The sequence below is a fragment of the Corvus cornix genome, chromosome 1 (genome assembly GCF_000738735.6).
Source record: "Corvus cornix cornix isolate S_Up_H32 chromosome 1, ASM73873v5, whole genome shotgun sequence".
Taxonomy (NCBI): Eukaryota; Metazoa; Chordata; class Aves; order Passeriformes; family Corvidae; genus Corvus; species Corvus cornix.
Window position 1 is genome coordinate 25,372,253 of NC_046332.1, and position 12,052 is coordinate 25,384,304.

At 49.4% G+C, this 12,052-nt stretch overlaps 1 protein-coding gene across 6 annotated transcripts in view; it reads right to left on the minus strand.

Moving 5' to 3' along the window:
* BOC (BOC cell adhesion associated, oncogene regulated) overlaps positions 1-12,052 on the minus strand; it is a 54,945-nt gene that overhangs the window by 23,233 nt on the left and 19,660 nt on the right. For 5 of the 6 annotated variants that reach the window (XM_019283798.3, XM_019283794.3, XM_019283797.3 and 2 more), the window contains one exon: positions 189-356. In XM_019283798.3, the coding sequence (XP_019139343.2) occupies positions 189-273 (85 nt within the window). In that variant the 5' untranslated portion in view covers positions 274-356. Of the gene's footprint in view, positions 1-188; positions 357-3,692; positions 3,769-12,052 lie in introns of all 6 variants that reach the window. The other variant, XM_039559172.1, reaches the window with a different exon arrangement.

Below are 12,052 nucleotides of genomic sequence, written 5' to 3' on the forward strand. Positions count from 1 at the left end.
CTTGACACTGCCAGAGAGAATTGTCCCACTCCAAATGTATCTCCTCCTCTGGAGGAGGGTTTGAACCTAGACCTTTGGTCAAGGCTACTCACGGAACAGCAGAGAGAGAGAAAACCACTTTGTACTTGAGGCATGGCTACGCAAAACAGCATCAAGGCAAACCAAAATGGGTCAGAACAGACACTCACTCAGTTTGGCAAAACAGCTGGCAGCCGCAAGCACGAGGCAAGGGATGGGGGACATGGGCCTCTTCCTTCCACGTGTCATTGCCATCCCATGCGGTGTGACCTGGGGCGCCCAGGGAAGGGTCCCATAAGCTGCCTCAGGGGATGCAGTGGATGTGCGGCAGTGGATTCCTGCGGATGACAAGAGACACAATGGATGAAACCCTCAGCTTCTCTCTGCTTTCCAGCCCTGCCTGGCTTCTCCACCAACATCCCTAAACTGCCACAGATTCACCGAGCCAGTGGCCTGAGGAGGCTACAGGACACTGATGCAAGCATTTCTCTTCTCCAGCCTCTCCCCCAGACATGGTTGGGAGTCTCCCAAGACATCCCATCCTCAGCCCTCAGTACACGAGCACACACAGACACACACTCCCTTTCCCCATTTCATACTTGGCACAGTGAATGACAATGATGCACACCAGGCAATTTTCAGGAGCAAAACACAAACATTTTCAACAAAGTGTCACTGAAGATCCACTGAGTGTTGCTGCCACTTCTTGGCTATGTCGGGAATATATTCTACTCTGAACACTGAAGTAAATGAGCACTACAAGTCCATTCTAACTGAGAGACTCAACCTATGAAAACACTTCAGTTTAACTGTTCTGCCTGAAACACACCACCTGTTTTGAGTCTACACAAACCACCAGGTTCATATTTGAAAGTACCAACTAGCCCCCAAAAAACTAGAAATGTAAGGCCACCTGTCACAACCCAGGTTGCTGTGAAGAGCTGCACACTGCAGCAGCTGCTTTGGAGACTCATGAACGAATATTAAAGCAGACAAGTCAGGTCAGAGGGATTAAAGACCTCAGTAGCTCCCCCAAGAGACACCTCAGATGTCAGAATGAATTCATCTTTAATCAAAGGCAACAGGCTGAAATCAAGAGGAGATTTCCCTCTACTGGCCTCATAATGCAGCTATAGGATTTTGAGCTCCCTTCAGCTGCAGCACTAGGATGACCTGCAAGTCCTAAGGCACTGCAGAATTGCTCCTGTGGTATGTCTATAGGGAAGAAGCCCAAGACCGAACCCAAAGCAGCCATGGCAGACAGCCCAAGCAGCAGCTGATTAGCAATCAGCTCATTAGCCACAAGCACCATCCTCAAGAGCACCTGACTCTGCAGGGTCCTTACTTCCTACTTCCACCATGGTCACTGCTTGAGCCATCACCTGCTGGAACATGCGCTCTCCATAACCATCCCAGTCAAAAAGAGGGCACAAGTCCCTCCAAGCATAATCCCCCAAAATTAAACTTCCTAACTCCAGAAGTAACGACTGACACAGGCTCCCCCTGAGAGGCTTGGTGAGTTGCTCAAAGCAAGGCTGATTACTGCTAGCAAGGAACCACAGCATTTGGGGAAATACCACCAAGCTACTCTTAAATGACTTTGCTTGGCCTTTGGGGACAGCAAAGGTGCAAGAGTGCAGCACAGGGCAATGTCCATGGCCAGCCACACTGAGGTCCCCATCATGACAGCAAGAATCCAGCAAGCTGGCTTGCATGCATCTCTGCAAATTGGGCTGTCCCTTTTCCCCCCACCATGTCCCAGAGCCCTGCTTGAAGGAGAAGTAGTGGAAGAGACATTCATATAAAGTTGAGAAGAGAGAAGAAAAGCCTCCTCTGAGCTGGTGGTTTCAAAAGGAAAAAAACAGCAAGTAAAGCAATGTGCGGCTGGAGTTTTGAGAAGGCCACAAAGAGCATCTTTACATGGCACTTTGCAGGCCAGTATGAGTCCAGTGCACTGGCTGGCCCAGCAGGCTCTACACAAGGCAGCTCTTTCCAGGAGTTACACAGTCATGGGAAGAGTGGCTGTGAGGCCAAGATGACAGGCCCTGCTAAGAGGCAGGGTAAATTAAGTCAAGCTTGGCATGGCCCAATGTGGCTTCCAGGCATGCAGGAGCATGGACAGAGCTCAGATATCGGGCATATCCTGAAGGCACCCAGAGAGACCAGCTAGGCCATACTCCAGCTACTGCACGCCACGGCCCCATTACATGTGAAAATCCCTGTGGGTAACCTCCAGTGCCAAAGAGACAAGACAGCAACTTCCCTCCCACACACCTCATCCTTCTTGGTATTCACTCTCCTCACCTGAGAAGAGTATCAACATTTCCCCCACCAACCAGCACATAGTGTCGTACACGATACTTCAGTGATTGACCTGGAGACCCACCTGAGTTGCTCGAGTTTATTTCTCCACGTAAGACAGCCACCAAAGCACCCTTCATTAGGCCACAGCCACTAGGGCAAGTCACCACTGATGATGGCTGTAAAAGTGCCCTGGGTCTGTCCATACCAGAATACGCAGCATTGACACCACTGCTGATGCACAAGTTAATGTCCCACTAAGTACACTCATCTGGAAAAGACTTTGAGTTAGGTCTGGCTTTAAAACACCTCACACCCTAAGGTTTCCTGGAGATGGAAAGCCTTACACTGATGTGGAAGAAACATTTTGGGGCAGGACCTACTGTCTGGTTCCTCAGTGCTGGAAGCCTATGGAGCAAAGCTGACTCATTCCCCCTATCTGGATGGGTTTGGCAGCAGAATGGAAAAATATTGGACGGAGAGGAGTTGTTCCTTGGAGCCCAGGCTGAGGGAGGGGGTAGGCAAAGACGTTCCCAACCAGACCTCCCTGCAGCTCTGCGTTGCACAGAGCCTCTGGCCAGAAAGGCAAAGCCAAAGGCGCAGAACTGAGCATGAGCCCCTTCACGAGCTAGGAGACCACCCAGGCACATCGATGCAATGACTGAACTGGCTGCCCCCAGGTCTGTGAAAAGATGAAGAGCAATACATGGGGAGAAAAAAAAGAGGAGCTCAAAAAATTTGGCTACGGCACTGGGCAGATTGAACAGTATTGAGCAGAGAGTGAGGAGGGAAGGTGTGTTGCAGCAAGTGTATGGTACCTAAAACCATGACACTCCCCAAACCTCCAGGCAAGGGTATGAGCTCTAAATAGGGACATGTGGCCATTTCTTTCACAGCTGAGTGAAGTACAAAAAGTAAATGGCCAGCATAAAAATAATGAGGAAAATGAATGAAAACATCAATTCCAAAAGAACTATTAGGATCCAGGGCCAGATTTTGAAATTCTCAGCTTCCACAATTGAAGCCAGATTTTCAAAAGCATTCAGTTCTTGACATGCTGAGCTCTCCTGAATAGGCAACCAACTTATTTCGATGCCTAAATGGGAGCTGACCTCTTTTGAAAATGCTGCCCTTAAGCAGTCTGCAATAGTGCAAAGCAAGGAACTTTATTAATCAGGCAGCTTTCGATCTGCCTCATGTCCCTGCCAGCAGCACCAGAGCGGACTGCAGTGGGAGAGGAGGCAGAGGTGGGGAGTGGAGGAGGCCCCAGGCATTCCAGTTGACTTCCCAGAGGTGGTGGTCCCAGGCAGGGGCTGCAGGGCTGCTGCATGACAGCGTCCTGCTCTGCTGCCTCCATTCCCCAAGGCAGGTACCTTGTGAGCTGCCCCTGGTTGCCAGCACTTCTGCAGCCACCAACACCAGCCTTGACAGCTCCTGCTTAATTGTTATCTAGGAAAAGAAAGAGTTAAAATAATTTAAAGACGTTCAAGAGTGAGGGCAAACAAAAAAATTATTTGTTTATTTATTTTAAATTCTTTCCTGACAGGTTAAAATAACAATTTCCTGTCTGTGGAGCTCTAAGTCCCTTTCAGACAGCCCAGTAAATCAAAGGAGGGGCCATTAAGAGAAAAAAATTAACGAGAGCTTCATCAGCTAAGGAGGGGTGGTGGGGGTGTAAAATCTGTCGGCTCGGCTTCCCACCACACACCTAACCCTGCCCCAGCTGTGCCGCGGCAACGGAGGGCACTGCAAAGGCAGCGGAGCAAGAAAGGAAAACCAGAGGTGAAGATATAAAAGGGAAGAAAGGCCCGTGCCTGTGCAGGGGGGTGACAAAACTCGAAAGGAAAAGGGGATTTGAATTAAGCACAGGCAGCAGGAGAGGTGTTTGCTGATTAGAAACTGAAGGTTTTACTGAGGAAATGCTGCTCACAGCCCCAAGCCCCCTCCTGCTTAACAAGGGCCAGCCAAGCAGCCCTCGTTACTGCCACACTGCCTGTAATTTACAAGGTTCCCAAATAGGAACCAGCCTCTGCCCCAGCTCCGGGGCAGCATCCCTGCACCACACATCCCAGCTCCGCCGGCAGGCTGAGGGAATGCACAGGCAGACCGGGAGCTGGGAAAGTCACCCATGCACATGACATTGGTCTGGGGCTGTGTCAGGCAGAACAGACCTTGGGCACATCTTCCTGCAAGGGATCAACTGTGGGAAGGAGTAGGCACTGCTTTGCACCGAGGGTAAGGCTGCAGCAACTTCAGTCCAGCTAACAGCTGGGGACACCCTGGGTGACTCTGGAGAATTCACTGCAGCTGCTCTCTGTTTCCAGCAAGTCAAGTAGGGACAATGGTACTCCCAGCTCTCTGTTTCATACATTGAGACCTTAGCTTTTCAGAAAAAGCAATGTCTTACACAGTACTATGAGCCAATTTTACTTGTAATCATTGGTTTTTAATACAATACAGTATTTTTCCCCCATTAAGCACAAACCACTGAAAAACAAAATGTGAAAGAGAAAAGAGCAACAGTATCCCTTTGTTTTACAAATTTAGGAATCTGAGGGCTAGAAGAGGAAGCCAACCTGGCCGAAGGTTATACAGTAAAGCAGTGCCAGGCAGGGCTAGAAATCAAAAGCTCTCTCACTGGGACCTCCATCCCATCAAGCAAGCTGCTCTCGGACCCCCAGTCTTTTCCATCCCACCTGAAAAATCACATGGTACAACTGTATAATCCTCTAGCTGCAAAAATACTGTCCAGGTGACATACCTGAGCAGATCAGCTGCAAAGTCCCTGCATGATTCCTGGGCATGGACAGCAATCTGGGCATCCCTGACTGCTTCTCCCCAACCCATCAAACAGTAACATCCTGCAGGGCAAAATTAACCTCTACCCAACCCCTGTCCCCATTCCAAAGTATTAATTTCACACTGTTAAGTTATGCTCATTTTCTCTGCAAGGGTTTGGAAAAGGACAGGTTGGTGTAGGACAGAAGCTCCCATGTAACAGCATGGGCAGCTGATGGGGATGGGTGTACAGGTGCCATAGGAAGTGGCAGGATCCCAAATGGGAAGTGGTTGGTATCAGGAGAGGGCAGAAAGGCAGAACCCAATGTTACACCACCTTATCAAGGTGGTAGCACAGTGTATGTGGAAACAGGGAGAAAAGCTTGCCTGTTTTTTCCCTCTGTAGCACTGAGAGCTGATTTAAGAGTGCATTAGCTCTTTTAACATAGCCCTTGACTAACTGTATGAGGAGGTCCCCTCCTCCCTTTTTAAAAGTGATTAGGCAAAAAAAGACTCTCTTACTGTCTGCTTGTGAGCTCAGAGAGTCCATCAAAAAGCCACAACAGAGAAAGTGTCTGGAATAAATTCATGCTTATAGGCAGAAGGAAAATATCCCGAGTAAAACCTGGCATGGCACAACCACCACAGATCAGTGGGTTTGCCTCCAAACTGCAACTAGGTGACCCTAAAGAAGAACCACAGTTTTAATTCAAACAAGTCCTGAGCAACAGACACCTCTTTAAAAATAAACTTAACTTGCAAGTAAAACATCTCTTTTCTTTGAGCAGAACTGCTCATGCAAACCAAACCAGCAACAAACCAAACATGCAACAACCTTCGTAACTTTCTTCTGTCTTCCTCAGGATGAAGTTACTTCCCTGAGCAGTTCCCCAAGCAGTTTTCCACAACAGCCTGCAGCCTCACCAGGGAGAGGACTGGGCATGCTGGCTTTGAATTAGCAACAGGATGCAAAGCCTTCTCATAGCCTGTCTGACTTTTGCACATATCCCTGAGGACCCAATGCCTGCAGTTTCTGGCACCTCTCCATCCAACGGCTCCTCTGAACTGAGCGCCACTTTCCAGCTGGCATTGATCAGGCTGACTTTGCTGAGCTCCAGCAAACCCCTTCACGTTGGCATTTCATCAGCCAGCAAGTGTGAGGCCGCTTGAAGAACGAAATGCCACCCTCATACCCACTACGGGCTCCCCAGTGTCACCATGGCAGAGGCACCGTGAGTGTGGCTCGCTTTGGGCGCTGCCTGTGGCATGGTGGTCCCAGGGTGGCTGGACCCGCCAGCCTGGGACAGCCCTAGTGCAGGCGGGCCAGGAATGCAAAGATGGCCTTGTCCCACAGGATACACGTCCTTTTTTCCACAGTTATCAGGAGAGGAGCCCTGTGCTAAAACAGAGTATACACACTGGCTTCTGCTGCCCCTTGGCGTGCCCTGAAAGCAGCTCCAGTCCTTGAAAAGACAAGGCTAAAGCGTAAGAAAAAAAGAAAACCCACGTCCTTTCTTCAATATCATGCTCCCCCCATGCCCTAGACACTTAATTTCCCTCCTTCCCCCCCGGCTTCCCCCTCCATTCTGAGTAAATTCAATTTGACAACCCTGCTAATTGGATAAACGCTGCTCCCTACGCTCCTTTAAGGCTGCCCGCTTTTCTCTCCTTGTTTTTGGAGGGCGATTGTGGCTGTTCTTTAACATGAATTCCATCTGCTTTATTTCTCCTCTGCCCATTCAAGACCCCTCCTGAATATGTATGAGGGGCTGTGCCCCCCCACCCCCTTTCTCCTCCATCCCACCTCCCTCCCTCATCACCCCCCCATCCCTCTCCCTGCCCTCTCCCATTGCCCGGGACAATAACCCCCCAAATGCCCCCTTCTCCCACCCTGGCCCTTTTTGCTTTAGATAAACACAGGCAGTGTCAAGTGTGAGGAGGGGGGGGGAAGGATGGGGTTCAACTGCCAGTCAAGCCTCGGGCCCTCAATGAAGCCCGGAGGCCTACCCTAATCTGCTGCATGCTTGCCATATGGGAGCTGTGTTGCCCTGGGAAACACTAACAGGCAGAACGGAGCTTAATAGAGTCCATATTCATTGTAATGCAGTGAAATGGCTCGAGGGACTATTGCCCCTTGGGTCTGTTTTCATTCTTCTGTTCCCCCTCTTTCTTTTCTCTCTCTCTTTTTTTTTTTTTAATAAATTTTTTTCCTCCCCTCCTTCTCCCCCCTCCCTTCCCCCCCCCTTTTTTTTTTTCCTTCTTTCTTCCTTTCAAAAGGACGAAGTCCCTGGAGAGCTCTAATCTGGAGAGGCTGGGGGCTCCCCAAGGGCTGGCCAGCCGATGGGGCAGGAGCGGGAAGGGGGAAGGGAGAAGGTGGAGGTGGTTACGGAGGCGAAGGAGAGGTGGAAGGCAAGAGGAAAGTAGTAACTAATAAGCATGCAGCCGGCCAGCTGTCAAGATGCTGACAATACTGCTCCGGGTGCAAAGAGCCCGACAGCCAGCGCTGGCACGGAGCTGGCGCAGGGTCCTCCCTGGAAGCGCCTGCCTCCCCTAGGAGCCGCCGTCCTTGTCTGCTGCCCATCGCGGCACAAGCGGCAAAAAAAAAAAAGGGGGGGAAAAAAAGAGAAGGGCGCAGATGGAGCGTGCTGCACAGCCTCTTCAGAAACAAAGTGCACCTAGGAAACAGATGTTGTTGCTGCAACAAGCCTGGAACTACTGGCTGCTCTCTGGCTCCTTCTCCCAAGTGCACGCAGGGAGAAAGTGGCCCTGGAGCAGCTGTCGGGGCTGCCCCCGTGGCTGGGACAGGCTGCCTCTCCAATCAAAACCTTTCAGTCCAACTTCACTCCAAACTGGGAGAGCTGCCACAGTTTTAGACCAACTTTTCCTCTGCACTCTCCATCCTTCTCATCCTTGATCCACCTGTAGACTCTCCTGCCTCACAGCTAAGGTCCCAGTTTAAAGAGCTGAGGAATCCTGAAGGGGGTGTATATCTGCAGCACTTACAGAAGGGTGCAGGTCCTGCATTCAGGGTCTTGACCTTCAAATGTCAAAAAATCAGCAGAATTGCTGCTATCAAGGTCCTACGAGACCAAGGCCCCACAGAGGTACAGCTCAACCTACTCTATTGCCAAGGCAGGTGTCAGAAAAAAAAGGGTCAGGATCCCCTTGAAAACCACGTCAATGTAGTCACACACCTGAGATGAGTTACCTGCTCTGGAGTGTTTTCAGTTTTCCCCACAGCTGCTACAAACTCATCTGACCATGCAGCAACAAAGTCTTGCTTTTCTGAGGCTTTACTATGGGACAATACTGAATCTTTATGGTAAGAAATATTTCAGAAGAGGCAGCAGGGAAGGGGTCATCCACGCATGCCAGTGTGATGAGAAAACACACCTTGAGTCTTAGAAGCAAGGGATTTACTGCACTGTAATACTTGCCTGAAGCATTCTATCTTGCCATATGAAAACAATACTCACTTTATCATTCCCATCACAACTAAAGCCAGAGATCAGTGTCAATGCAGTCAGAGCTGCAGGCAGATGCTGTACTAAACACAGGAAAAACAATCCCATGTCCTCTAGACTTCACACCATTGGGTAGAAAAGTTACTTATTTTAGGATGCTTGATACAAGCACTAACAAAAGTTACCTGTCTACACCTTTTTGCTGTTTGGACAAAGAAGCAAAGCATGTAACAAAGAGCTGGGAACAAGTGAGAGTGTGCATCTGGGCAAGAAAAGCCCAGGGGATGGCTCTGCTGGCAACTGATGCTGTGGGACCCACAGGATGGGTGGTGAGTGCCAGTTGATGCAGCTGGCTCTGGTCTGGGCTCCCCCATGCCGAATCCTACATCAACATGAGCCGGGCCTTAGGTTGTTCCCTCCCTGTCAGCAGCTGCAGTGGAGGAGGGCGCAGGGAGCCATGGGCAGTTCCCACCAGGAGCTGTCATCACACAGGCACAGATGTGCCTGTGGGTAGTTTACATTACTCGGGGCACTGCTTTTGTTTTCCCCTTCTCATCCTTTGCGAACAAAAAAACCCCAAACCTTGAAATCTGATGTTGAGAGTCTAATTGCTTCTTGGGTTAGGGAGAGGTCAGAGAGAAGGCAGGCCTGGCAGACCCAGGGAAAGTGATGTTGGGCAAAAGCTCTCAGAGATACTAAAGGGAAGCGTGGAATAAAGGTGACAGAAAAGAAAAAGCAATAAAATTAAATTTAGATGAGAGGGTCAAGAAAGAAGAAATAGAGGAGTTGGGATTTTGGCAGATTCCCTTATGTTGCATTTGTCCCCACTGCTTCAGGGCAAGGACATGGCAATGCCACAGCTCACCTGCCACATGTGCATCCAGGCTCAAATCCTTGTCCCGTTTTCCTCTGAGAAGGGGCTGTCACCTCACACCATCACCTCTCAAGCAAATCTCTCTCCCCAGCTGACACACTCCCACTTAATTTAAATGTGGCCTACCCAGAACAGCAGGAAAACCACTCCTGCTCTCCACCAGAATCTCCTTGCTGCTTTAAGACAAAAGCTTAATCAACAGATACACTTCCACAGTATGCTCTGGTTCCAGTGAAACAGCATTTTTCCGTGGGGATCCCGAGCAGGATGTTCTCCAAAGCTGTTTTCACTCTGCATCACTTCCCCAGCAGCTCCTGGGGAACACACACAGCCAACTCTCACTCCCCAACTACAAGACACCAAGATGTTGACCAGAACAACAATTTTGCCACTGATGTGGCAGCAACGCTAAAAAACCCCAAATCCTAGGCTACCTAATATCACCCTACGGCCTCTCTGCAGCCAGACCAGTGGTCAATAATGGGAAAGAAGACCATAAATCATGGCAAAGGTGTGACATTGAGCTGCTCTGAAAAGACCCATCTCCATTTTATTGTTTCTGTCACGTGATGGGGTCAAGCTTGCAACAGGACAGACAATAAATATCCCAGCATCCATTCATGCTGGTAACCACCAGCTGAAACACTCCTCTCTCTGTATAATATAAACCAAAGCACAGAGGAGTGGTGGACAAACCCCACCAGTCAGCATCTGCATGGAGCACAGCAGGAGTGCTGAGGGAACGAGCACATTTCAGTGTCTGACAGCCATGGCCACCTGCAAACTGAGACTCAGAAGCTCTTGTTCACAGAGGAGATCACAAGCCAGAGAGAAAGCAGCTATGGATGCTTTTTAAGAGCAGTCCACATCTTCATATGCTTAAACATGAGCCTACCTTTAAGTACCAAACTAAAAAAAAAAACCAACTCAAATCATCTTTGTCTAGGAACAATAGAAAAATCTTTTCCATGTCCAATTAGAAACAGTAATAGAGTGAAACAAATACACGAACAAAAAAAACCAAACCACAAACCAGAGAAGTCCACAGGAACTGCCAGTGACACTGTTAAGCCTTCCTTGAGGAAAGCTGCTATGGGGATATTTTCCTGTTGGCAGAGCAAAGATTCAGGTAGCTTTCTTAGGCTCTGAACCTTCTTCCAGTGTGTACTTGAAGAGCAAGGGTGCCTACCACTGTTGCAGTAAAAAACCAACCAAGCTTATCATAAACATAAGCCAGTGGCACAGCAGAAATACCTGCTAAAACAACACAAGCTCTGGATTATAACAGAGGACTTGATTCTACTGGCACCAAAATCAGCCTGATCTTTGCCATGACTTCAATGGGAGCGGGCCCAGAAACTGCATTAACAAGCACAAGGCTAGTTTAACACAGTTGACATCAAAATCCAGAAGAGCACACAAAAGAGACAGGACAAAGTACTTGCCAGTAACGTCAATACAAAGTTTAATCCCCAGATGGCTGGCTTTCGAGACATCCCCATCACCACCATAAAGAGAAACTGCCTTCTAGTTTGCACTCTTTTCACAAATGACTTGTTGCTGGGATGCAAAAGAGCACAAGCCCATTTTTCTTGTCCTTTGAAGATGATATTTAAAAGTTGGGGATCTTTTTTCTTTCATAAATTTGGGAATAAATGGGAGTTTTTACTCTCCATAGCTGTCACTAAATTGCTTTTCACTAACAATAATCATTTTCGTTATGGGAGCAGGTCAAAAGCCTGTAGAACTCTCTGCTGGGACAAATTTCCCCTGGAAGACATGTCACTACTCCAAAAAACACAAGAGGAAGCTCAAGGCTAGCAAAACAAAGGGACAGAAATGACTGTCCATAGAAAATACTCTGGTGCCAAATGCCTAAGGTGGGGTGTGGGGACTAGCACCCAGTGCCAGAACCCAGATGGGCTGAGCCAGAGCCCTCATTGTGCCATGATCAGCAGCTGCCACACTGCTCCAAAGCCCCACAGGGCCCACCCCGAGGTGAAAAATCTTGGGCGAGACACTTGCAGTGGGGTCTCAGGATGGGTGACAGATCTCCCCTCTTCCCAGAGATGAAACAGGAGAAGGTTGCATTGTTTAGGCTTTTTTAAAGATTGTGTTTGCATGTGATTTGCCCCATTTACCATCACAACAATAAACACGCCTTTCCAAGAATGATGGTCCTGTTGAGGACAGTCAGCCAAACATGGCAGGGGAAGAAGCAAGACCTCACGTAGCCCTGCACAGACAGATGGGCAGGGCCGGCATATCGTTTCTCTGTCAACAAGGGGATGCTCCACAACAAAAGGATGGCAAAATGCTGCTGCCTCAGAGCCTGGCAAGGGAGACTCACCTGCCTGCGCCCCAGCCAGCTCTTAGGACACGCTGCCAAGTGCCACAGCCAGTGCTCCTCAAGCAGCAGCGCCCGTGATGACGGGCACAGCACAGACCGGCCACTGGCTCCCCGCTTCTCACCTCTGCCCATTCACAGTCGCACCCACGCTAAAAGCCCGAGCACAGAGGCAAAGGCCCCTCCCCAGGCCTTTCACACAACAAGCATCAGCAGCAATTCCAGCTGTAAAGTTTGCTTTCCTTGACGCACAGTTTACTTTCTCCATTC